Raw genomic sequence first — 22,150 nt, forward strand, 5'->3', positions numbered from 1 at the left:
GCGGGAGAGGAGGAATTATGACTCGATGGCAGGCGCGGAGTTAATATTCCCGTAGTGACCAGCAGCTGCTAATAGGGAAGGCAGTGGGGTGGAATTGGAGTGCACGGAAGCCAGCGGATGCTGGTCATACACTCCAAATACCGAATTTCCATACTTTCCAGAAGGACGATTGATAGTGGCCCGAGTTCCTTTGCGTTATAAGTCAATCGAATCCATCTAATGCGTGTTTTCCGCCAGGTACTTTCACTTCTTTTATTCTGTCCGCTCCCATATCCCTTGCCAAACACCCCAAGAGATAACCTTTCCCTCAATCTGCCGAATGATCTCCTCCTTGGAAGCCAAAGCACTCAGTTTACTCCTATCAATTTCCTCCCCTAGTGCAACAAGTTGATAGAAGTAGCGATGGGGGCCATGTCCAAGCAATCCTCGGGGAGCAATGTAAACGGTTTGGCGGCGATTTAAGCCGTACTTGAAGCCTCCACTAAGTGTAAATGCGCCTTTATCTCCGATCATTTCGAAGTCCTCGTTCGTCAGTCGGGTTTTTCCTGCAGGTATCTCATAGTACAGGCCATGCACGACAGGGTCAGCGAGGGGTGCGTCGGGATCTTCGATGACAAGCAAATACTGCACCACCCCATCTTGTGCTGGCCACTGGAGGGTCGGAAACAGGCCCTCCTGGAAGAATCCATATTTGGGTGGGATTTTGGACCCCGAGGGGCCCAGGTTGCATTCCAGAACTATGGTTTGGTCGGGGAGGTTGGAGAAAGGGGCGGATTTGTGGAAGAGGCCGGCGTCATGTCCTCTGCGGTTTTGGAGTAGCCATGCCACAGCTCGTTCAATCAATTTGGACATTCTCGGGGTGGATTTTGATCACGAGCTGTTTCGAAGACCGAATTGGATTGCACGTTTTATACGACATGTTTCGGGCCGCTCAAGGGTATCCCGGGCCGTATGCGGAGCGACAGGTACAGCGCATTTTTCTGTGGCAATCAGCTTCGCGCACGAGTGTCGCCAAGGAAATCGGCTTTTTTGGGGGCCATGATTTCTCCGTAATTGCCCTCCAATTTTGCAATAGCGATGGCTACTATTCTTTGCTTGCATTATATTCCTATCATGAATGCTGCGGATCTCGTTCATCTACAGAGGGGCAAGATAGGGATTCAATGTACAATACATGGATACATAGTGCTAAAAATCAACCACAGGCTTTCAAAACAGGATGGCTGACAATACACCAGTACCATACAAAGCGTGATAGGTTTCTTAGCCGATACCGGTTCAAGAAAAGGAAAGGCCACAAGTTCTATAATATTTAAAGAGTCTATATAAGAGCCCACGACTAGTTATCGTTCATCGGGAAAAATAATCACGCGCAATTACACTTTCTACCCGTGTTGATCCATATTGAGACTGAGTTGAATCTGGATTTCTCGCATAATGTGCTTGCCCTTGGTTATGATTTTTCGTCGCCAGCGCCGCGCTAAGAACGCCGAATCTGCGCGTCCGCTGCCTGTCACAGCAAGCGATGCGCCCTAAGAGAAAGAAATATCATCTTCACAGTATGATGTAGGCTGAGAAGGTGAGCTCAGAAAGACGTCTTCGAACAGGTTGCCGAATGGAAATGAAAAAGGAAATGTCGTACTCATGCTCTCTTGCAGGACTTGATCAAACAAGCCTCCAGGGGGATGCGTACTACCAAGATTGCTTTCATCGTCAAGTTGACGAGATCCTGTTGCCGGACGTTCTGGTACCTTTGTGCCATCTTGTGTCTGTGCACCCGCAAAGTGCCGATTAAGCAGGGACTCATAAATTGGATAGAAGGCTGCAACTACCGGTAATCGATCTTGCAACTTGTCAAGTATCACCATGCAGAAGCGCGCGCGATGCTCGGAAATCATTCGGACACCACTTGCTCCTCTGTGGATGTTGACTATATAGATCGAAAGCACTGACAACACGGGGGCAATTCTGAGAAAGGCTTCAGCACATAGCCCGGGACAATTGGGGAGCCTTAGTATTGAGGGAACGTACATGCTAGCTGCAGCAGCATATACGAGATCATTCGCCAAGAGTATTTCCAGCATGTGGGAGATCTCCGTGCATATCTCGAATGTCGGTGTGCCTGGCCCTGTGTTGAGAGAAAACCTAGGGTTGCTCCGATGCAAAACTAGCCGGTATTCCCTATATTTTCAGAATGCGGAGCTTTTAAAGAGGATTTGGAACGAAGCCAACTTACTGGTATAATAGCTGAGTCAATATAGCCCATGTACTACTATTTGTCGAGAAAGAGTTGAATTCCGGCGATGAGGACCACAACGAAATTTGCTCTAAACAGATATCTTGTGAGTGACCACTATCTTGGTCAAATTTAATAGTGAAGAAGCGATCAACTATAATAGGCGTTAGCAAAGAAGTCAATCTGGAGACAGAATAATGGACGCTATACCTGTCCGAGCTAGTTGCACAGCATTTATCACGAAGATATTTGCCTCATTGAGATTTTCACCGAAAGTCTCTGTCTTTTTGGACCCGGTTGATTGTTCAAAATCCGATTCCGACAGAGGGGGAACGTTACAAAGTCTTCCTTGTACGTGGGGAGGACGATCGAGGAGCATAGACAGGTTGATGTCCATGGCCTAACCTAGAAAGTTAGGCCAGTTATAGATCCGAGGCTTTTTGGGTATTAACTGACATATACTATCCACCACAATCTTCGCCATATTTTTCGATCTTTCTCTTCGAGGCGAATGTATGACTTCCTGGAATATTTCTTAGTGCCCTCAGTCCACGTTAGAGGATGAATAGACCCACGCTTGATGCATTCCTAGAGCTTGTGCCATTCCTGCAGAAATACCAAGCCAGTACCAAGGGTCTTTGTGCTCTAGAAGGCCACTCCACCAATGGCAGATAAGAAATGTGGCTTGAATCGTTGCGATCGCGTCGGTTTCGTATCCAGCATCATAAAGAAATTTGGCTCTCCGGTAAAAGGTGAGGCTTGCGGCGTATCGGGACACAAATCCGGCATCAGCAATGACGGAATCCGAACAATACATAGTGGCAGCGAGGCAAATAGCATTCAACAGTAAGTGTGAAAATGAGCCCTCCTCGACAGTGACAAGAAACCTTGACCTATCAAGAATAGGCAGCGCAGCAAGTGAATAATGGAAGTAAGCTTCGAGAAGGGCCTGGCTGGTCTCTTGCGACGGTAGATCAAATACCCCTTGCTTCTGAAGGGTTTCAATGGTAGATACGTGAAGTCTTTCGATTTCTTGCGTCGTCGACCTGCCCAACCTAGCCAGCATTGCCCCTTGGAGGTGGTCCTGAAGCGGGCGAACCTCTGCCGTACCCCCGAAGGGATTTCCAAATTGTTGGATCAAGTAGTTGAGATTAGAAGAATCTCCAACATACGGCGTTTTGCCGCTGGGCCCAAGAGCTGGGAAGCAGGGCTCTCGCTGTCGCTTATCTCTATCTCCTTGAGCATGATGAAGGGCCAGGGGTGGGTTTGAAGTCGCCACTCCTTCATACGGCACATTGTGAGAAGTCTCTGAAAGACTCCTGTTCGGGCCTATTCCAGTATGTAAGATAGGAAGCTTTCGTCTCCTGGATTCGTATTAATACCAATATGGTGGCTTCGTCATTTGAGTCCTACCGTCCACGGCGAGAAATAAATGGCTCACAATCGCGCCCGGCATTCCGGCAGTTGGAACACGCAACACCTTCACTACGGTCGCATTTGACCCGCCGGTCATGACACAGACAGCAGGCGACTTTGACTGCTGGACTGCGGCTTGGCATTTAATAATTGTGAAAGGCAGTTGTTTGATTGTTGTAAGTAAATTCGGCGTCCTAATTTCGGCGAGCTTGGTGAACTCGTACCCACCAAGTCGCCGAATTTGGGTGCAACTGATTGGATGGAATATGGACTTCTACCTCTCATTGGATATTTAAAGCCAGCTGTTTGGAAATAACTATAAAATTTCTCGTAGGGAGGAGAAGTTAGCTGATTCTGCATCTTACACCTGACTGCTTGTGCTAGAGAAGACATTCGTGTTGGCTGGTGACCATGCTTTTGAATACACCCTCTCGAAGCATTCTCCGTTGCTCGAATCTAAAGCAATGGTCACAGTGTTTCTCCTCGCCCACAACGATCGCAGTGACGCGATACCTGTGCACATCTTCAAAACATAGCAGCAGCTCTACATCTACACCTGTGCCATTCAAAAGCCAGAAAACTGGAGCCGCTGGGTATCTCTTGTATGTTCGAAACTGAATTATTTGCAATCCGATTTATTCAGTTCTAACTTTCTTATGCTACTCAGGACAAAGGCGGATGAGTTGGTTAACTGGGGAAGACAAGGATCCCTTTGGCCTTTATCATTCGGCCTCGCCTGTTGTGGAATTGAAATGATGCATACATCGATGCCGCGTTACGATCAGGACCGACTGGGCATTATTTTCCGTGCCTCGCCACGGCAGGCAGATGTTATGATCGTGGCTGGTACGGTAGTTAACAAGATGGCTCCAGCATTGAGGCTACTATATGATCAGATGCCTGAGCCTCGGTGGGTGATTAGCATGGGCAGTTGTGCCAATGGTGGAGGATATTACCACTACAGCTACAGTGTTGTACGCGGTGTAGACCGCATTGTGCCTGTCGATATTTATGTGCCTGGATGTCCACCAACTGCAGAGGCACTTCTGCAAGGTATTTTTCTTCTCCAGAAGAAGATGCGGAGGAAGCAGGTGACGAGAATGTGGTATAGGCGCTGATCAAAAATTGTATCCTCTCTGCTTGTCTTTCTTTAAACACATGACAGTCACATATTATACGCGTACCAATATAGTGGATTTATTGGGATTTTCTTTCAACCCTTGATTCCCAGTCAAAGAAGATGTTGAGGCAGCATAATCTGCGTCTGCGGCCTAGAACTGATCTTTGGAGATGATTGCTTTATCACGTCTCTATAGTTATTCAGCACCAATCCTTTCAATTAGTTACATCGGCCAAGAACATTTTTTGCATCTCCCTGGTCTTTTCTTCCCATTCCTCAACCAAATCTTCCAGTTCAACGCGAACCCTCATTTCATTTGCACCATACATTCTTACCTGTCCGGTCTTGAAGTTATCGAGTGTTTCCCCGTGACCATCTCTGAGATCCCAGAAGCTGGCCTGGAATATTGGGAACTTCAATTGGAAATGTTGTTTCTGGTATAGAATAGAAGAGATCACCACTGCAAAAATCATCGTAAGAAAGAAGCAAAAAGTAAAGTATGCGTATCCATACCATAGCAGGAAGCTAGCGTCTTCGTTGCTTCTTCATTGAAGATTTCTATCTTCATTCGCTTGTAGAAGCGATCTGATTTCAGGACCACGAGAACGTTGTGAAATGGCTCTCTCGGTTCGCAAAATGATTCCCTGAATTCAAGTTTCTCGATTTTCCTGTCGCAGATCTCCTCGTTAGCAGGAATGAAATACAAAGTTGTCCAAGGTACAGCTTGAGACTCACCACTCCTTTCTCGTCTCATACTCATCAACTCTCCTTTTGCTCAACATTTCCCACTCACGTACGATGTCCTTCAGCCGATAATATATCTTAAATACTTCTAATAAAATATCAATATCATCTTCCACACCGGATTCTACAAATTTGAGCTTCTTACCACATATATGCCCAAAGGTACACGAGATGGTACGTATGGTCTTTCCTTCCTGCTTAGTGAAAACGATGGTCTCCGCTCCGACCACTTCAAACTCAAGGCTCGACACTGAAAATGTCAAAATTTGGACACATCTGCCATGGAGGTTGTCTCTTACACTCCTCGCTGAATAACACGGTCCCTTTGCGAATCTTCACACCACATGTGAATCGAGGGCACTTGTCCTCCAGACTGTGCTCAACATAGATATTTGGATAGATATAGGACATTTCAGTGCCATCCGCGTATCCCACTTGCACATGCTGAACTCTATGAGAGAGGTCAGTTTTGTTACCCTTCTTGACCCAGTGGTTGCTAGACTTTACCTTGTTTCATTAGTACGAGAGTGATAGTAAAGATGCTTGGGTGTACAAAAGGCAACGGCCATTCTTTGAAGATATCGAATGGCGTAAAAGTGCATTATAAATGCCTCCCGGTCTATTGATATGAGTACTGGAAGTCACTGGATATCAAGTCACTCTTCGTACCTCGTGCGGTTTCAAAATTCACTAGAATATGCTGACGCTCGCCTACTGACTTTAGGGCAAAATCCCCTACTGCGAGCTGAAAATCTTCAGGATTATTCTGCTCAGGGAGGTCATCACGAAAGCATATTGAAGATTTTAGGACACCGCGCACAAATATGAGACTTGATTTTCCAGACGGAGCAAGAAATTCGTCCTCCAATGCTGGGAAAAGTTAGCTTATGGATTTATTAGAATGAGGCAAACTTGCGTTCTTGCAACTGTACAAAATAAACATCTCCTTGCGATGGTCCTTCGAAAAGAATATGTGCCTGGAGAAACGTGACGACCATGTTCTGTTTTTGCCAGTTGCAGAGCAGGCTGACCTTCTGACTGCCTATTTTTCTGATATCCAATAATTTAACAAGAAGCTCAAAGAGGCCTTTCTGAAAACTTACATCTCACAGATGCGCGTAATGTCCGGGCTGTTGATATCAGGAGCATGGAAGCCTGCGTCATGAGTAATACCATAGGCTCCTGGTTTGTCCCAGCCAGCTGTTCTTGGTCCAGAAATGATGTAGGATTTGTCAGTATCCAACTGCCCGTAGTCGCCACTCCTCTGCACATCAGAGGATATCGAGCTGTTGCTGTTCGGCTGTAGTAGTGCGAACCCTGCCTCAAATCCTGCCAGTTTTCGTCGCCACGACAGTGGCGTGCGAACGGCGGGGGACTCTGCAGGCTTCAATGACAGCTTTTTCTGAATCTGGATAAGTATATCCTCGATATTCGACGTTTTTGTACTGTTTGTCGTGAGACCCACTGTGCCACCTTGTTTGAAGAGGGATGCATACCTCGTTTGAACCGAAAGTAATAGCTCTAAGGACAGCTTGTAGCTCTCGATTTTCCTCAATCTGTCCTGGATATCCTTGTCTTTGAGCGTCCATTTGATTTTGCTCTTCAGGGAGTCGAGCTTGGAATGTGACGTGAGCCCCCGCAGGTCTGTTTGTAGCGCAAGATACACGTCTCCGCAGTTATCTAATGTCGCATTGAGGGTGCCTAGCCATTCTTCATTCTTGTTGGGCTTCACGGATTGGAATTGGACGATTTGTTGGATCTGACAAAGGATACCACGGACTGCGTTGATTTCTCGCGCGAGAGAGTCAAGCTCTTTGTTGTTCTTGGATTTAAAGTCGCTGATAATACCCAGGATCTGGGTTGATATCGTGATGAGGCCAGCAACTGAGGCGGAGATAGAAAGGGGATCCATAATGAACGCAAGGTGTGTAGTGTGGGGCAATTCAGCGGGAGGTTTTGTTGGCAAACTCGTGTTCACCGTCGCTTATGGCATTAACGGGTTAACTTAGCGCCCTAATATATCCAAATTCAGATCTTAGTCTGGCTCATTCGGAAATATCCCTATCGAACATATACACTGGTTCGACCGTGCTGAGTGCCAATCGCCTTTTCTCAGCGGGTTTCGAAGTGAGGTTCATCGTAGCCTGATATCGTAGACTCGGCAGCTCAGGCAGCGTTCCCCTGTCTCTCAGAGGTCTCGATAGCTGACCAACAAAAGAGTTCATGTAAAGCTTTCTCTACCTCACTGGGTACACATTGCATTCGAATATAAAGAGATTTATTAGTAATTCAAACATAAACTTTTTGTTTTGGTCTTCCACAACCCCATGCTCCTGAAACATCATACCCATTAGAAAAACTTTCGCCTGAAAAGGCTCCGCGAGCCGAAAGGGTCCAAGTAACACATTGGCGAAAATGGAGTATATAATATAAGAATTCTAATACCAATCATCACCACTCTCACCCTGCTTCTTCTTATTAGGATTCATAGAGATGACACGCTGGCCAGGCAGCGTATCGGCGGTAAACGCCGCCTCAAAGATACTCGCAATTCCGCGCTTCTCATAATGCTTGAAGGAGTCATAATCGTCTCGCGTGCCGGTGATAGCACCCCACTCCTTGCCCGCAGGCGTGGTACCATCGCCCAGATCACACCACCGCGTGACGACGATCGCCTGCTTGAACTGCACGCCGCGTGCTTCGCTGTGGTCCTCTGCGAGCTTGATCTCAATCAGATACTCCGTGGGACACTCAGGACACCGCCGCATAGGCCGGCAGAAGCTACAGAGGGTGACCAGCGAGTTCGGGTCGTGCACCCGCCCCGCCCAGCGATCTTTGACTTTGTGCTCGATGCCCTGAAATCCGGATGTCTGCCGTGGTTTGGGGATGTGATCTAATGCACACTTGCAGGCAGGCAATAGCTCGCCATCGCGCCAGTGCGGGCATGATGAGAAATATGGCCAGTAGTCTTCGCGGGAATACAATAGAAGTCGCTGCTGTGACGGTGTCAGGACAGGTGGGGCGAAGGTTTGACTCGTCACACGCATCAGAAGCCGGCCCTCGTGGACATGGAAGCGCGAGTGGAATGACCAGCCATCTCGAGTCCAGCGGCGGGCGAGGGACTCGGCCTCGAGGCCGTAGCTGGGCCCGAAGCGATGCGCGCGCATCACTAGCTGGACGAACGAAAAAGGCATCATACGTCCGTGTGTGATGCGCGTTCGTGGAGGCGGATTGAGCGCGTTCAGCGCATTGGAACACTCGAAGAGCGGGTTCACCACATGCGCGGGCTTGAGCCGCTCGCTTCCTTCTTTTGTGCGTCGGTGGAATTTGGCGCATGGAAAACATAGGAGATAGTGTGGGAGTGAGCGGTCGAGTCCGGCCAGGAACTCGATCCTATAGTTGTAATTGCGTGGGTGGCGCAGGGCCGCGAAGAACCGGGGTCCCAGACGACGGTAGAGCGTGACACTGGCGAATGCGAGACTGGCCGCTTCCGCAGGAGTGAGGTATTGAGCTATGGCCTTCCACAATTCAGGTGTCAGACTGGCAATATCGCCTTCCCCGGGGGGCCGGTTGTCGTCGTCGATTATCTTGGGGCCGAAGTCGTCCATGGAGTCCAGCACACCTAGCGTGTGGATCATGGTGGTATAATCACGGCGCTCGCCAAGTTGCGTATCTACCTGCGCATGCGTCTGCTTGTACTTGAGCCGGTGCGCCGCCAAGGGCGCGAGCGCCGGCATTGGCGGAGGTGGTTCATTGACGCTGGGACGAGCGGCCAGCCGCAGGTCGGTGGTGGAGGCATTCTTGCGCAGGGTCTGGCGGGATTTCTTCGGACGCAGGGCATTGGCGAAAAAGGCTTTGACGCCCTGCTTATGCCCCGGACTCTCAGCGGACATGGTGTGCAGTGGGAGTGAGAGCTCATGAAGCGTTGCTACACTGACGTTTTCGGGCCGGTGCCTGCGCCACTGTGGCTGAAGCTGCCACAGTTATCATGTATGAGCTCATAGTTATTATTTACAAGTAGGGTGCCATCAAATATCAAGGGTTTAATATATCTATGGCTAGACGGATTCCATCTTCGTATTTATTTTATCCAACTCCCGAGACAGCCATTCCAATTCCGTCTCTTCCCTCACAAGCCGCGCCATAGTGAGGGCTTGCTGGATGCCCGTCGAATGTCCAATCTTCTCGAGAGTCTGCACTATCCACCGCTTCATAGTGGGAACTGTGCCCACACAATCTGACGCAACAAACAGCGGCCAGATAAGCCGGAACACGCTCCCTACGGCCACATCCCCGGAGTCGAAGTGATAAGGCACGCTGGCGCATATATCCTCCGCCATTTGCCTACTGATCGCGATACTCCGCAACGCCATCAGGCGGTCCTCTGGCAAACCACCCGATTTTAGTAGTCTGGCGTAGATGCTGCCTATAATCTCGTGGATGATGATGCGTGTGAGGCGGTAATTGGTCCACATAGATGCGATCCCAACGTTTGGATATACATGATAGCTTTCGCCGTACACCGAGCGGTGCTCATAGTCGTGTTTTTTGGTAGAGGGGGCACTCACGGTGGTGTATCGAGAGGCAGAATTGACGGACGTGGCCCATGATACTAGATCTATATCTAGTTGGAACGCCTTTTGAATGAAAGGTGCCGGGTTGCCGATCGACGAACTCTTGCTAGCGGTCGCACGGATTTCTGCGGAGAGGTTACTGACTTGTACTAAGATGTCGAAGAAATTCTCAATCTCTTCGAATCCGCTGTGGTGGTGGGCAGCCGCCTCTTTGGATAATTGGACGATGAAAGGCGGTGCGTATTGTTTATAGTATATGTGACCTAGGGCCTAGATAATAGGTTAGAATCGGTAAGAAGTTCAACAAATATGTCTTACAATCTGGAAGCGGATCTGGGAGAACAACTGTAGCCCAGTTGGAGTCTGCAGTTGCTGAATACCCCGCATCTCAATGAGTTTCGTCGCCCCTTGTACATGATTGATCCATCGACCCATTAGATCTGGGCTGCGACAAGTAATTGTCTATTTGGTCCATCAGAGGGAGTGAGAATTGGCTATAGACAAGACTACCTTACCTCGTACATGCCAAGTAGCATCACGGCAGCCAAAGTGGAGTCTGATTTAAATTGGATCGGATCTTGTAGCGCGCTGTTAGTGGCTAGCAAAGCCGTGCTATATTCTTTTCGTGCAGCGCGCATCAACTCCGCCGACATGCGTGCGTTTGACATGCTTGCTAGCCCAATGGCCTTGATTGCCGCTTGTAGTGCGGGGCTAGGGTCTGTGTCTAAAAGATGCGGTATGTACGGAAGCATACCCTCTATCTGTGTGCTGCCAACGTAGTACTTGAGCATAAAGGACGTGGCACAAGCATCTATTGGAACCGAGATAGGCTTCGGTATCAACGAGATTGGCTCGTCTATAGAACAAAAATTTGAGCCATTTGAGGGCTTCGACGGTTTCTGCGGGGGATGAGGTTTCTGGGCCTTCCTGATCACCTCCTCGCTTTGGTCATGGAATCGCAGGGTATTGGGATCTCGATACCCGGAGCATTCCCGGTTTACTCGGATACACTGCGAGCACGAGGGTCGTCGCTGGTCACACTACTCGAGTCAGTGGCTTATCCGAGCGGGGTAGTGTCTCCATACCTTGAGGCGCCGAGCCCGACATAAGGCGCAGCCTGGGCTGGGTTGCCCTCTGTATACCATAAGACCAAATTTACGAACTTTAACGCCAAAAAGAGTATGGATATCGGCTGGGAAGAGTTGAGAAGTCTGAAGAATCGGGTAGCGGGAGCCGGTGGGACTTAAAGGACAGAGGGGGCGGAAACACCATTCAGCTGCGAGTGTTACTATACTAGTCTGATACTCTGATACTAGGCACAGCCGTACAAAGCGGAGAACTTTTGCGGTCTCAGTCCAACATGATGATTGGAGAGAGTTGCCATGGAGAGCGAAACCAACCGATCAGTATACCCTCATGGGGGTAGTGGATTCGTCATTCCCCCGTATTAAACGGCATTCGTTGGATAGCAAGACGTTTCTCTTGCATTACGGAACTGACTTTGCTTAACTGCAATTAAGCCACCCCTCAAGAAAGAGGGTTCTACGTTTGAACATCGAATCCGAGGATGTCGATGGGTGCCACTACTCAAGATCATTTCCCCTATTATCGTGCCGGAAATCTGCAGCCTATGTAAGGCTACTAGTATGCTTGCTATCAGGCCGCCAGAGCGAAGTTCCTCAGCTGCACAGCTCCTCCATGTCCCGCCACGAATACCAGCCAACACTACGATTTTCACGAAAGTATTCGACAGTGCTCTTTTCAACTGTTCAGTCTCCAAATACCATTCACAATAAAATCATGACTACAACGCTTCTCCTAATCGGCACGGGCCCCGGCATTGTCGCTTCCCGCTTCGCCAGCCAACACTTCGACAACATTGCCTTGTTCGCCCGGGACCCTTCCAATCTGTAGAGTAGTAGAGACACTGTGTAAATGTTGCCACCAAAATCGGACGCAAAGTATCTGTCCAAATTGATAGTGTCGATATTGGTGACCTTGGTTAGCTCCCGAGAGCCCTGAAGAAAGTCGAAGAGCTCGGTACGGTCGAATTTGTGTACTTTAACGCTGCCTAAGTGGAGCCAAGTCGGTTCGCCGACTGTCCAATGGAGGAGATTGAGCAAAAATCGCGAGTTTGTTGTTCTTTTTCCAGGAAAAAAAATTCTGGGGGAATCGGGAAAGTGATGATGTAGATGTCGAGGAGGGGTAACATAGGGAACTCGGATACAACCAATCTCCCCCCACTTGCATCTAGTCTTGACCAAATCCTTCGAAAGCCCTTTTTGTTAGGGACAGGCATCGAATCCGCAAACATGACATCTCCAGAGACTCAGGAAGGGCTCCTCAAGCGCTGGTTTCCCCATACGACAGCGCCATTCGTTGCCAATGCGCCGATGCTCGGGTTCACAGATTCCCACTTGGCAGCTGCAGTGACAAGATCCGGGGGGTTAGGTATGTTATTTATGTTTTGCCATAGCCGCACACGGGCCCACACTACCCTGTTAGCTTTGAGGTCTCAATATCCCCCATTGACTCGTGTATCGCAGGTTTCATTGGCGGAGGCTTCGATTTCGGACCAGAATCGGCTCAGCTGGCCAGACTGGATGCGCAACTGGCAGAAACTCGCGCCAATCTCGGGATCCTTTCATTGACAGAGGCTCTGCCTATTGGCGTGGGTTTCATCACGTTCAAACCAGCAGGGTTCGAAGTCAATGCGATCCCCATTCTCGAGAAGCATGCGGTTGCTGCTGTATGGCTTTCTTTCCCCGAGTCAGATGCAGACCACCTGCCTCTCATAGCGGCCATTCGTAAAATCCGGGCGAAGGGTGATTGGGTCGTTAAAATCTTTGTGCAGGTTGGGACCGTGCAAGGAGCCAGGCATGCTGTTGAACAGGGTGCAGATGTTGTTGTTGTGCAGGGGACCGATGCTGGAGGTCATCAGTGGGCTCAAGGAGCTAGTCTCATGTCGCTTCTACCTGAGGTGCGAGACGCGGTGGCAGGGTATTCAAATAAACAGGACACGGCGATTGTGGCTGCTGGTGGGATTGTAGACGGCAGAGGATGTGTTGCTGCTTTGGGACTTGGTAAGTGGTCTATTCTCTTCCTTGAACTGTGAGTGAGCAATGGTGTACTGAATACTTCGCAGGTGCCGATGGGATTGTCATGGGCACAAGGGTAAGAATACCAAATCATTTTCGCTAGTAGATTTGCTGATCGGGCTTAAGTTTCTTGCAACCTCGGAGTGTCCAGCCTCGTCATCTTTGAAACAATCAATCCTATCGGCCAGCGATGGCGCCATCTCGACCATCAAGTCGACTCGGCATGATGTCTTCCAATCTACCGATGTTTTCCCTAGGCAATATGACGGCAGGGCTGTAATTGGCCTCAGTTGGAACGATTCCCAGAGTGGAGTCAGCAATGAAGAAGTCATTCGGCGGTATAACGATGCTATCAAGCAAGGAGAGGATCAGAGGCGAACGGTCTGGGCGTGAGTCTAATCGTGCTCTGTTTGATATGCTGTATCCACTGACGGGCTTTTCTATAGAGGTGCGAGCATTGGAGTTATCGATGCAGTGGTCTCTGTAGACCAGTTGATCAAAGATATTCAGCAGCAAGTGAAGTTGGCTATTGGAAAGGTCATGGAACGGATTTAAGTAGCAGCGTATGCTTCCATATTAACGCAGGACCCTTATCTCTCGGCGAACTACATCATTTGGAAAATTCAGGATAGGGGATTTACAGGTGCTCGCTTACAATACTACTCGAAGTGCAAAAAATAATTCAGAAACGGTTGCCGAGGGTAGATTGAATAGATGTGGAGAATGTTACAGTCCAAGGCAAATGACACCGATGGAATGATCTACGAGAAGCGCTTCTCCACCGCCTTCCAGTTGATGACCTCCCAGATGGCCTTGAAGTATTCGGCCTTGCGGTTCTGATACTGCAGGCTGGGGTGATGGTTAGTATTATTTCGGGAGAAAGCATCACAGGGTTCTTACTAGTAGGCGTGCTCCCAGGCGTCAATGCCGAGCAGAGGAACGAACTGACCAACGACAGGATCCTGGTTCTGTAGATGGACTTAGTAAACTAATAGTGACCATGGAGCTAGCATCGCTTACAGCATAGGTGCGGATGCCAATCTGGCCGGTCTGCTTGTCCTTGACCAGCCACGCCCAGCCGCTACCCTGGATGCCAGCCAGAGCGGTGTTCATCTTGTTCTGGAACTCGCCGAGGCTGCCGTAGGTGCTGTCAATGGCCTTGGACAGAGCCCCGGAAGGAGGCTCACCACCGCCGGCGTTCTTCGGGGCCAGGTTCTCCCAGAACAAGGAGTGGTTCAGGTGGCCACCGCCGTGGAAGTTGACGGCGGGCTTGAGGGCGATCTGAGCCGAGATGTCATTCTTGGCCTGGGCCTCCTGGAGCTGCTCCATGGCAGTGTTGTAGCTGGTCACATAGGTGTTATGGTGGTTCTTGTGGTGCAGCTCCATAATCTTGCCGCTGATGGACGGCTCCAGGGCGCCATAGTCGTCTGTATTTGGTCAGCTACAGGGCAATTGACTTGTACAAGGTCAAACTACACAAGTTAAAACTTACAGGACAGGTCCGGCAGGGTGGCCTTGCCGCGGGCAAAGGTCAAGCCCGCAACGCCAGCAGCTTTAGGAGTAGCCGAAGCTCCCGAGCGGAGAGCCACGCGGGCCGAGTTGGAGAGCAGAGCAGCCATTATGAACACACAAAGTCAGGTCTGGAGGGAAGAGTCAAATTGGAAAGAAAAGGAGTGTTCAGGACAAGAAGAAGCCGAGCAGGACGAAAGGGAAAGTATGAAGTAGCCGAGTAACGTCATCTTGTTTTCGGCCGGACTAGGGTTCGTCCGGATGCCGGAGCTCCACGTGAATTTCAGTTATCGATAGTGAGTTCCAAGTTGTCACTCACGTTCTCAGCCACACCACCGGCATGGAGTCGCCTTCGTCTGGCTTCGCGGGCCAGAAGCGCAAGGTTGCTGACATGAGCTCCAGCGACGATGAGGAGGGCCGTCCGGGCTTTCGGGGTTTTGCGAGAGCGTCGCGCCGTTCCGAGTCACCTCCCACCATGGGAGGGTTGGGCAGTGCAACTCGCAATCCCCGGGGCAGCATGGCCAACACAACCGCCGCAGGACCACCCCGAGGCGGCCAATCTGCTCGAGGTAGAAACGGTGTGGGAGGAGGAAACTCGTTCGCCGCGCGCATGATGGCCAAGATGGGCTACAAGGAGGGCCAAGGTCTCGGAACCAGTGGCCAGGGTATCATCACTCCGATCGAAGCGCAGGCGCGACCGCAGGGGGCTGGTCTGGGTGCAGTACGCGAGAAAACCAAGCAAGCTCGCGAGGAGGAGAAACGGGCGGCCCGGCACCGAGGCGAAGCGTTCGAAGACAGCTCAGACGAGGAACGACAGCGGCGGCGGAAGAAGAAGGAGGGGCGCAAGACGGAGAGTCGCAGTGGGACGGGCACACCGGTCGCACGCACAAAACCCCAGTTCCGTACCGCGCGCGAGATGGAGGCAGATATGGAAGGTCTTGAGGTTCCGAACGTACTCAAATCGTTGATCGATGCTACGGGCAAGGAACAGCGCGTTCTGACCTCGACGGCTGGGCTGATGACGCCACAAGAATTCGTCAGCCAGGATGAAGGCGAAGCTATGAAGATTGCCCGACGAGCCCGGCACGACCTGGAGGCCTTTGCAGACGAGTGGAAAGGCTTGACTGAACGCAAGAAATTCATCGAACTCGAAGAGGCCCAGGTGGTAGAGGAATTGGATGCATACCAATCCCAGGTCAACCATCTGACGGGATTAATCGCTGCGGTGGAAGAGCTGGACATTTTTGACCATGATGAAAGCATTGTATCGAAATTCGACGAGATGACGGGCAAACTCGAAGCTCTTTACTCTACCTATCAAGACGCTGTTGATGCATACCGGCTGCCAGAGACGGCGGTCGCCGCCATACATCCATTATTCCGACAAGCAATGGAAGAATGGGAGCCTCTCCAAGACCCGACATTCCTCGTGTCCAACCTCACCCGGCTTCAGCCTCTTCTCTCTCGCAGGACCGATGGTGAAGAGTCCCAACAGCGGCATTCCACATCCCCGTACGAAACAATGATCTACACGCTCTGGCTCCCACGGCTACGGTCTGCGCTCTTGAATGACTGGGATGTCTACGACCCGTCTGCTGCGACATCCCTAGTGCTGGCGTGGAAGCCCGTAATCCCGCTTTTTGTTTATGCAAATGTTCTGGATCAACTGGTTGTTCCCAAGCTCAGTGGAGCGCTCAAGAACTGGAAGCCGCGGAGCAGTCGCCGGCACCCGTCCGAGCATGATGGGCAGTTCCCATGGTGGCTGTTTACTTGGCTGCAATACCTGGATGAACGACATACCAATCCCAAACAGCCAACCGGTCTTATGTCGGATGCAAGGAGAAAGTTCCGAGTGGTGTTGGACTCATGGAGCCTACGCAAGGGCTTGATCAACGGCATCGAGCTCTGGCGGGATGCACTGGGCTCGGAGTTTGACGTGTGTCTGCGCAACCATCTGCTCCCACGTCTGGCCCATCACCTCCGCGAAGACTTCGTCGTGAACCCGCAGGACCAAGATCTGACTGCTTTGGAAGACGTTCTCCGCTGGAAGGAGTTCTTCCAGCCCAACGTGATGGGCCTGCTACTGGTCTCTGAGTTCTTCCCCAAGTGGCATGAGATTTTACACATCTGGCTCACCAACGATCCCAACTACGAAGAGGTCGGCACGTGGTTTTCTTGGTGGCGAACCCAAATCCCGGAGAGTATCAACGAGCTTACGATCATCGACGACGAGTGGAAGAAAGGCTTACAGACAATGGATCTCGCCTTGCAACTTGGTGATCGCGCCGCGGCCGAACTGCCACCGCCGACCATCACGACACGGCCATCTCTCCCGACCCGGGATGAAGCTGTTGCCGATGCTGTGGCAGCTGCCAGCGAGCCGGCACCACGGCCCAAGGGCCAAGTCGCCGAAGAGATTGCTTTCAAGGACATTTTGGAAGGCTGGTGCTCCGAGCAAGGGCTTATTATGCTGCCTCTGCGTGAGGCACATCCGCAAAACGGACAGCCTCTATTCCGCATCACCGCCAGTGCAACAGGTAAGGGCGGAGTCGTGGCCTTCCTGCAGGGCGACGTGGTCTGGGTGCAGAACAAGAAGGCCAAAGATATCTGGGAGCCGATGGGACTGGAGGATCGCCTGGTGGAGCGTGCGGAGGGCCGATAGTCGTTGTTGGATGGCTATGCTGTGGCAAATAATCCCCGCAAACTCGATCTCCGCGCTGTTTGAATGCAAAAAATAATACATAAGCATAACAATATTATTAGATCAATGACATCGACAGAAAGAAGTATCGCGTAAGAGCAACCTGGGAAATTTCTTGGCGCAGTGCAGGAATGAACATAGGGCGAGGCTGAGCTTCGGGGCAATCCGCTCGCTAGTCATGTTGGAAGATAACTACTCCGTCGGCTTTCTCTTCATGGACAAGCCTAGGCCGCCAGTTCTCCCGGTTGGCTTGGCGCCTTGTCGGCCTACATATTGAACCTGGGTTCGTTCGGGGTGGTGGCCTGAAAGCTTTCCACGGCATCCCTCCATAACCTTAAGCTGACGGGCGGCGACGACGACAGGTTATGGCCCCAACATCCTTGGGGCCACACCGTTCTGTTGACGTATGTAGACTCTGAGCGCACAGCCCGTGGAATGGGCTTTTTAGGGCTGTGTATCCACCCAGTGGAGTTGGGGCCAGAAACATGGTGGTTGCCATTATTATTGGCGTCGCGGTAGCAACTAGTAAGTAGCTTGTCCAATCTCGTCCTCATTATGAGGGCTAAGCAGAGCCTCAACAAGGTCGAAGGGGTCTAATTATAGCCGCCTTGGAAAGATATTTAAGAGCATCGCGGCTCTGCGTTTATTTTACTTCTCCAATTCCAATCCCAATCCCACATCTCCAATATCTCTCTATCTCTTACCTCTTTCATCACAAACCGCCAAAATGCACGCCAAGGTCGCAACCGCCCTCTTCCTCTCCAGCCTGGCCATGGCCGCTCCCGCCATCACGGAGGAACCCGCAGGCGTGGGCATCCCCGTCATGACCGAGGCCCCCCTCTATTCGGTCGAGCAGGCCGTGGCCAGCGCGATTCCACAGTCGATCAGAGAGCAGCTCAGCAGCGCCTATCTATATGGCAGTGTTGAGGAGATCGAGAGCATTGGCAACTATGTCTTGGACGAGTTCATGCACAACTCCGCCTGGGCGGAGCGTCTGCCCGCTAGCGACCTGGCTATCCTCTCCTCTGAAGTCAGGGCGGCGTACTCCACGGCTGGCCTGCTCATCCCCCCGAACTCTTCCGCCTCTCTCACGGCTGGCTCCTCTACCCCTCTAGCCACGGCGACTGGGACCAACAGTGGCTCTGGATCAGACCACGGCTCGACCCACAGCTCGGACTCGACTTCAACTTCAACCTTGACTTCAACTTCGACCTCGACCACGGCTTCGGGCAGCAAGCCCACAACGACTAACGGCGCTACTGCTCCTACCGCCCACGTTGCCGCCAGCTTCGCCGGTGCGGCCGGTCTGCTAGGTTTCATGCTTGCGCTATGAGAATGGTGCAAATGTGCTATGATTTATGAGGGAATCGCGTTTTCCGCTTGCCTTGATACTGTCTTCTTGAGCCGCTGGAGTTGGTCTGCTATGTAATTAGAGTATTAGAATTCCCCCTGTCTACGCCACAGAAAGTTTTCGTCACAAACGATATTTTATAAGTGCATAGTTAATAACGACGGATCTGTGTGTACTTCCCAAAATAAAACATGTAGATGTTGCAGTGTTGCAGTTCTTCGGAACTAAACAAGTAGATATGCCCATGGTGCTATAACTGCAAGATAAGTGAGCTGAATTAATATATATATCTGGGGGTTGTGTGAAGTGACTAGGCCCTGCGCCGAGTCTAGAGAGCGGACGATTGTCCGCCCACCCCGCCAAACGGGTGCTTTGACCTTTTAAAGACAGGAACCCTTGCATATTTAATTCCTCTTATTCCCCGCAGAACATAGAATTCGAAGAATTGACAGCCGAGTCGAAGAGACTCTTCCGCTGGATCAATCCAGACGTCGTGGATATTCTTGATTGTCTTACTGACCATATAATCTCTCCTCTGCGGAAAAATTGAATCATGGCGTCTACTTTGATTAAAAGCGCAGGGAGATACCTCTACCCAGCGGAAACCTCCCGCCACGCAGCAACGATCCTCGGCTTCCCTTCTAAGGTCTCCATAGCTGGGGCCTACTACGAAAACGCATGCACAGACATTGCGAACCTCGCCTCTGCCATCTCAGCCTTCGAACCGGTCCGCTTATACACACGACCCGAGGATGTGCCGAAGGCACAGTCGCTGGTCAGTCGAGCAGCCACAGCATATCCGGGCAAGGCGTCAAATATATCTTTTATCCCATTCCGCACGAACCACCTCTGGGTGCGAGATACAGGCCCAGTCTACGTCCGCGGCAGCGAGGGAAGCGGCCGGTTCGCGGTCAACTTTCGATTCAGTGAATGGGGCAAACGAGACCAGATCGGAGACCATGAGCGCGCCGCTGATGGGCTCGAGTGGCCCGTTATGAACGCCGAGGAACTACAGGAAAATGCGAGCTTTGCGCGCAGAGTCATCGAGTCGGATGTGTCTCCGTCTGCCGTGACTGTCGTGGAATCAAAGATCTGTCTGGAAGGCGGGGCGCTGGTGGTCGATGGGGATGGGACGCTACTGGCGACCGAGAGCAGTATTCTCAATGAGAACCGCAATCCCGGGCTGTCGCGGACGGAGATTGAAACCGAGTTGCGGCGCGTGCTGGGCGTTGAGAAAATCATTTGGTTTCCTGGTCAGAAGGACCTGGATGTGACGGATGTGCATGTCGATGCGGAAGTCAATTTTGTCCGGCCGGGGGTCGTGGTTCTCTCACGACCGCATGCCAGTGTGCCTCGGCCATGGCAGGAAGTGCATGAAGGGATTCGGGAGATTCTGGGCCAGTCGGTCGATGCGAAGGGGCGTCGGTTCGAGATCCACATTGTGGACGAGCCTGACCCTTCGAGTCTAGGGGATTTGGCATCCAATGACCCAGCAACCAACTATGTGAACTTTTATTTTGTCAATGGCGGTCTCATTCTGCCGCAATTCGGAGATGTGCAGCGTGATCGGGCAGCGCGGGAGACGTTGCAGACTCTCTGTCCGGACCGGGTGGTCCAGCCCGTGCATGTTACCGCGCTGCCTCTGGCCGGAGGAGTGATCCACTGCGCGACTCAGCCTGTTCTAGATTAGGGCTCGGAGATAGTTGTATGAACAGATGAAAGAAGCAATTCCCGTTCCGGGCCGCGTGTCTTACCTCATCCCTTGTAGATTCCCCTGATCCACCGCGCCACCCAATGATCTGCGCTCTAATGGTCATCGTCGTCATCACTCCAATCACCATCATCGGATTTCCTATTTCTTGTTATTCAGCGCTGACCTTTCCTATCGCCCTGATTGGCGTCTGGCCCCTGCGTGGATGAAAACATCGTCCCGTTTTGGCAGTCTTTGCTCTGGAGAACATCGGTGAGTGGAAAGACAAATGGTGGATGGGTTAAAAGGGGACCGGGCCCTCTTCTTCTCTGTACACTATTTACTTCTGGACGAGTCAAGTCTTAGAGCGTTTCCTCCATTCTTTTCCACCGTATCCCTTCTTGTCAACCCTCCTTGGCCTCGCCTTTGACGTCAGCCACCGCCACAGTGTCCTAGCTTAGCTACAAGACAGCTGCCCATCGTAGCCGCGGTGCCCCCAATATGGCATTCCTCTTCCTCAAACAGAAACTCTTTCCCCGGCGGGATTCAACCCAGGTCTCCGGTAAGTAGATCCATCTCTGATGCGACGCGCCAGATCATTAACAGAAACAGGGAAACCACTCCTCGCCCGCATTGACGACGATGATACACTCCGCGGCGACTCGGATCAGGACATTGAGTCGGGTCGCTACTACGAGACCTTCGGACGTTGCACCAGCAATGACGACTCCTGCAGCAGCACCGGTAGCAGCAGCGTCAGTACGCGGGCGCGTATCAATCCACGTATCGTGTCGGATGCCATTCTCGGGCTGTCGGATGGCCTGACGGTGCCCTTTGCTTTGAGCGCAGGTCTGTCCGCGCTAGGTAACACCAAGGTTGTTGTCCTGGGTGGCCTGGCCGAGCTAGCAGCTGGTGCGATCTCGATGGGACTGGGCGGGTATGTGGGAGCCAAGAGTGAAGCGTAAGTCTTCTTCCCAATTCTCTATTTACATAGTTAGATCTTGCTCTGACCTATGTCTAGCGAATCCTACGATGCCACAGTCCGTGAGACACAAGAATTAATTGACAACGACCCACATCAAACCCGCGCCATCGTGCACGATACTTTCGCGCCGTACGGCCTCTCCTCCGCCGCCATTACCGACATCACATCCGACCTGCACGCCTCGAGCGAGCGGCTGCGCAACTTCCTACTGACCTTCCACCACTGCCAGTCCGCGCCAGCGTGCAACCAAGCCTGGGTCTCAGCTTTAACGCTGGCAATTGGCTATTTCGTTGGAGGATTCATTCCGCTCATCCCGTACTTCATCGCCGAGCGCGTCATCGTGGCGCTGTACTGGAGTATCGGCGTCATGGCCGTGACTCTGCTGGTGTTTGGATATGTTAAGACTTGCATTGTGCGCGGCTGGACTGGTCGCGATAATGTTCTGGCTGGTGTGTGGGGTGGTGTGCAGATGTGTTTTGTCGGTGGTGTTGCGGCTGGTGCGGCGATTGGACTGGTTCGGTTGATTGATACTGGTGGAGCGCAGTGATGGTCTTTCCCCTCCCAAACCTGCATAGAGTCGAGGGTTAAGCATTTTTGTAGCCACTTACATCTTCTCTCATCATTAGCGACTGGCGTTGGAGATCAATGACATGACATGACATTATATGACCACCCCTGGGATGTTTCTAATCTTTTTAAACGGCGAACTGGGTGCCTCAACTTCAT

The 22,150-nt window shown here is 51.4% G+C and overlaps 14 protein-coding genes across 14 annotated transcripts; 7 read left to right on the forward strand and 7 right to left on the reverse strand.

Annotated features, from left to right (window-relative positions):
• Nucleotides 1-252: 252 nt before the first annotated feature.
• N7510_008984 (YbhB/YbcL family Raf kinase inhibitor-like protein) lies at nucleotides 253-852 on the reverse strand (the record flags this gene model as incomplete). The annotated part of the gene is made up of 1 exon (XM_056980909.1): nucleotides 253-852. One exon carries the CDS (start codon nucleotides 850-852, stop codon nucleotides 253-255), a length of 600 nt encoding a protein of 199 aa, XP_056831118.1.
• A 680-nt stretch (nucleotides 853-1,532) lies between these two features.
• N7510_008985 (fungal specific transcription factor domain-containing protein) lies at nucleotides 1,533-2,633 on the reverse strand (the record flags this gene model as incomplete). The annotated part of the gene is made up of 3 exons (XM_056980910.1): nucleotides 1,533-2,181; nucleotides 2,237-2,390; nucleotides 2,447-2,633. The coding sequence occupies 3 exons, from the start codon at nucleotides 2,631-2,633 to the stop codon at nucleotides 1,533-1,535; spliced, it is 990 nt and encodes a 329-aa protein (XP_056831119.1).
• A 147-nt stretch (nucleotides 2,634-2,780) lies between these two features.
• On the reverse strand, nucleotides 2,781-3,795 carry N7510_008986 (uncharacterized protein; the record flags this gene model as incomplete). Its single annotated transcript, XM_056980911.1, has 2 exons — nucleotides 2,781-3,600; nucleotides 3,650-3,795. The coding sequence occupies 2 exons, from the start codon at nucleotides 3,793-3,795 to the stop codon at nucleotides 2,781-2,783; spliced, it is 966 nt and encodes a 321-aa protein (XP_056831120.1).
• A 268-nt stretch (nucleotides 3,796-4,063) lies between these two features.
• Nucleotides 4,064-4,770, forward strand: N7510_008987 (NuoB/complex I 20 kDa subunit family protein; the record flags this gene model as incomplete). Its single annotated transcript, XM_056980912.1, has 2 exons — nucleotides 4,064-4,254; nucleotides 4,320-4,770. 2 exons carry the CDS (start codon nucleotides 4,064-4,066, stop codon nucleotides 4,768-4,770), a joined length of 642 nt encoding a protein of 213 aa, XP_056831121.1.
• Nucleotides 4,771-4,923: 153 nt separating this feature from the next.
• N7510_008988 (uncharacterized protein) lies at nucleotides 4,924-7,428 on the reverse strand (the record flags this gene model as incomplete). The annotated part of the gene is made up of 8 exons (XM_056980913.1): nucleotides 4,924-4,962; nucleotides 5,108-5,232; nucleotides 5,286-5,440; nucleotides 5,508-5,766; nucleotides 5,816-5,967; nucleotides 6,024-6,135; nucleotides 6,186-6,386; nucleotides 6,627-7,428. 8 exons carry the CDS (start codon nucleotides 7,426-7,428, stop codon nucleotides 4,924-4,926), a joined length of 1,845 nt encoding a protein of 614 aa, XP_056831122.1.
• A 526-nt stretch (nucleotides 7,429-7,954) lies between these two features.
• N7510_008989 (uncharacterized protein) lies at nucleotides 7,955-9,409 on the reverse strand (the record flags this gene model as incomplete). The annotated part of the gene is made up of 1 exon (XM_056980914.1): nucleotides 7,955-9,409. The coding sequence occupies one exon, from the start codon at nucleotides 9,407-9,409 to the stop codon at nucleotides 7,955-7,957; it is 1,455 nt and encodes a 484-aa protein (XP_056831123.1).
• A 165-nt stretch (nucleotides 9,410-9,574) lies between these two features.
• On the reverse strand, nucleotides 9,575-10,881 carry N7510_008990 (C6 zinc finger domain protein; the record flags this gene model as incomplete). Its single annotated transcript, XM_056980915.1, has 2 exons — nucleotides 9,575-10,360; nucleotides 10,606-10,881. The coding sequence occupies 2 exons, from the start codon at nucleotides 10,879-10,881 to the stop codon at nucleotides 9,575-9,577; spliced, it is 1,062 nt and encodes a 353-aa protein (XP_056831124.1).
• Nucleotides 10,882-11,788: 907 nt separating this feature from the next.
• Nucleotides 11,789-12,004, forward strand: N7510_008991 (short-chain alcohol dehydrogenase; the record flags this gene model as incomplete). Its single annotated transcript, XM_056980916.1, has 1 exon — nucleotides 11,789-12,004. One exon carries the CDS (start codon nucleotides 11,789-11,791, stop codon nucleotides 12,002-12,004), a length of 216 nt encoding a protein of 71 aa, XP_056831125.1.
• A 398-nt stretch (nucleotides 12,005-12,402) lies between these two features.
• Nucleotides 12,403-13,743, forward strand: N7510_008992 (nitronate monooxygenase; the record flags this gene model as incomplete). Its single annotated transcript, XM_056980917.1, has 5 exons — nucleotides 12,403-12,541; nucleotides 12,637-13,173; nucleotides 13,236-13,264; nucleotides 13,315-13,577; nucleotides 13,635-13,743. The coding sequence occupies 5 exons, from the start codon at nucleotides 12,403-12,405 to the stop codon at nucleotides 13,741-13,743; spliced, it is 1,077 nt and encodes a 358-aa protein (XP_056831126.1).
• A 206-nt stretch (nucleotides 13,744-13,949) lies between these two features.
• On the reverse strand, nucleotides 13,950-14,807 carry sod2 (superoxide dismutase sodB; the record flags this gene model as incomplete). Its single annotated transcript, XM_056980918.1, has 4 exons — nucleotides 13,950-14,037; nucleotides 14,089-14,156; nucleotides 14,209-14,615; nucleotides 14,681-14,807. 4 exons carry the CDS (start codon nucleotides 14,805-14,807, stop codon nucleotides 13,950-13,952), a joined length of 690 nt encoding a protein of 229 aa, XP_056831127.1.
• Nucleotides 14,808-15,037: 230 nt separating this feature from the next.
• On the forward strand, nucleotides 15,038-17,359 carry N7510_008994 (putative G-patch domain protein (TFIP11); the record flags this gene model as incomplete). The annotated part of the gene is made up of 1 exon (XM_056980919.1): nucleotides 15,038-17,359. One exon carries the CDS (start codon nucleotides 15,038-15,040, stop codon nucleotides 17,357-17,359), a length of 2,322 nt encoding a protein of 773 aa, XP_056831128.1.
• Nucleotides 17,360-18,125: 766 nt separating this feature from the next.
• N7510_008995 (uncharacterized protein) lies at nucleotides 18,126-18,731 on the forward strand (the record flags this gene model as incomplete). Its single annotated transcript, XM_056980920.1, has 1 exon — nucleotides 18,126-18,731. The coding sequence occupies one exon, from the start codon at nucleotides 18,126-18,128 to the stop codon at nucleotides 18,729-18,731; it is 606 nt and encodes a 201-aa protein (XP_056831129.1).
• Nucleotides 18,732-19,302: 571 nt separating this feature from the next.
• On the forward strand, nucleotides 19,303-20,439 carry N7510_008996 (agmatine deiminase family protein; the record flags this gene model as incomplete). Its single annotated transcript, XM_056980921.1, has 1 exon — nucleotides 19,303-20,439. One exon carries the CDS (start codon nucleotides 19,303-19,305, stop codon nucleotides 20,437-20,439), a length of 1,137 nt encoding a protein of 378 aa, XP_056831130.1.
• Nucleotides 20,440-20,940: 501 nt separating this feature from the next.
• Nucleotides 20,941-21,971, forward strand: N7510_008997 (VIT1/CCC1 transporter family protein; the record flags this gene model as incomplete). The annotated part of the gene is made up of 3 exons (XM_056980922.1): nucleotides 20,941-21,001; nucleotides 21,052-21,400; nucleotides 21,461-21,971. The coding sequence occupies 3 exons, from the start codon at nucleotides 20,941-20,943 to the stop codon at nucleotides 21,969-21,971; spliced, it is 921 nt and encodes a 306-aa protein (XP_056831131.1).
• Between the last annotated feature and the right edge of the window lie 179 nt (nucleotides 21,972-22,150).

Source organism: Penicillium lagena, assembly GCF_028827675.1.
Source record: "Penicillium lagena strain IBT 129212 chromosome Unknown utg000006l_segment0_segment0, whole genome shotgun sequence".
Lineage (NCBI taxonomy): Eukaryota > Fungi > Ascomycota > Eurotiomycetes > Eurotiales > Aspergillaceae > Penicillium > Penicillium lagena.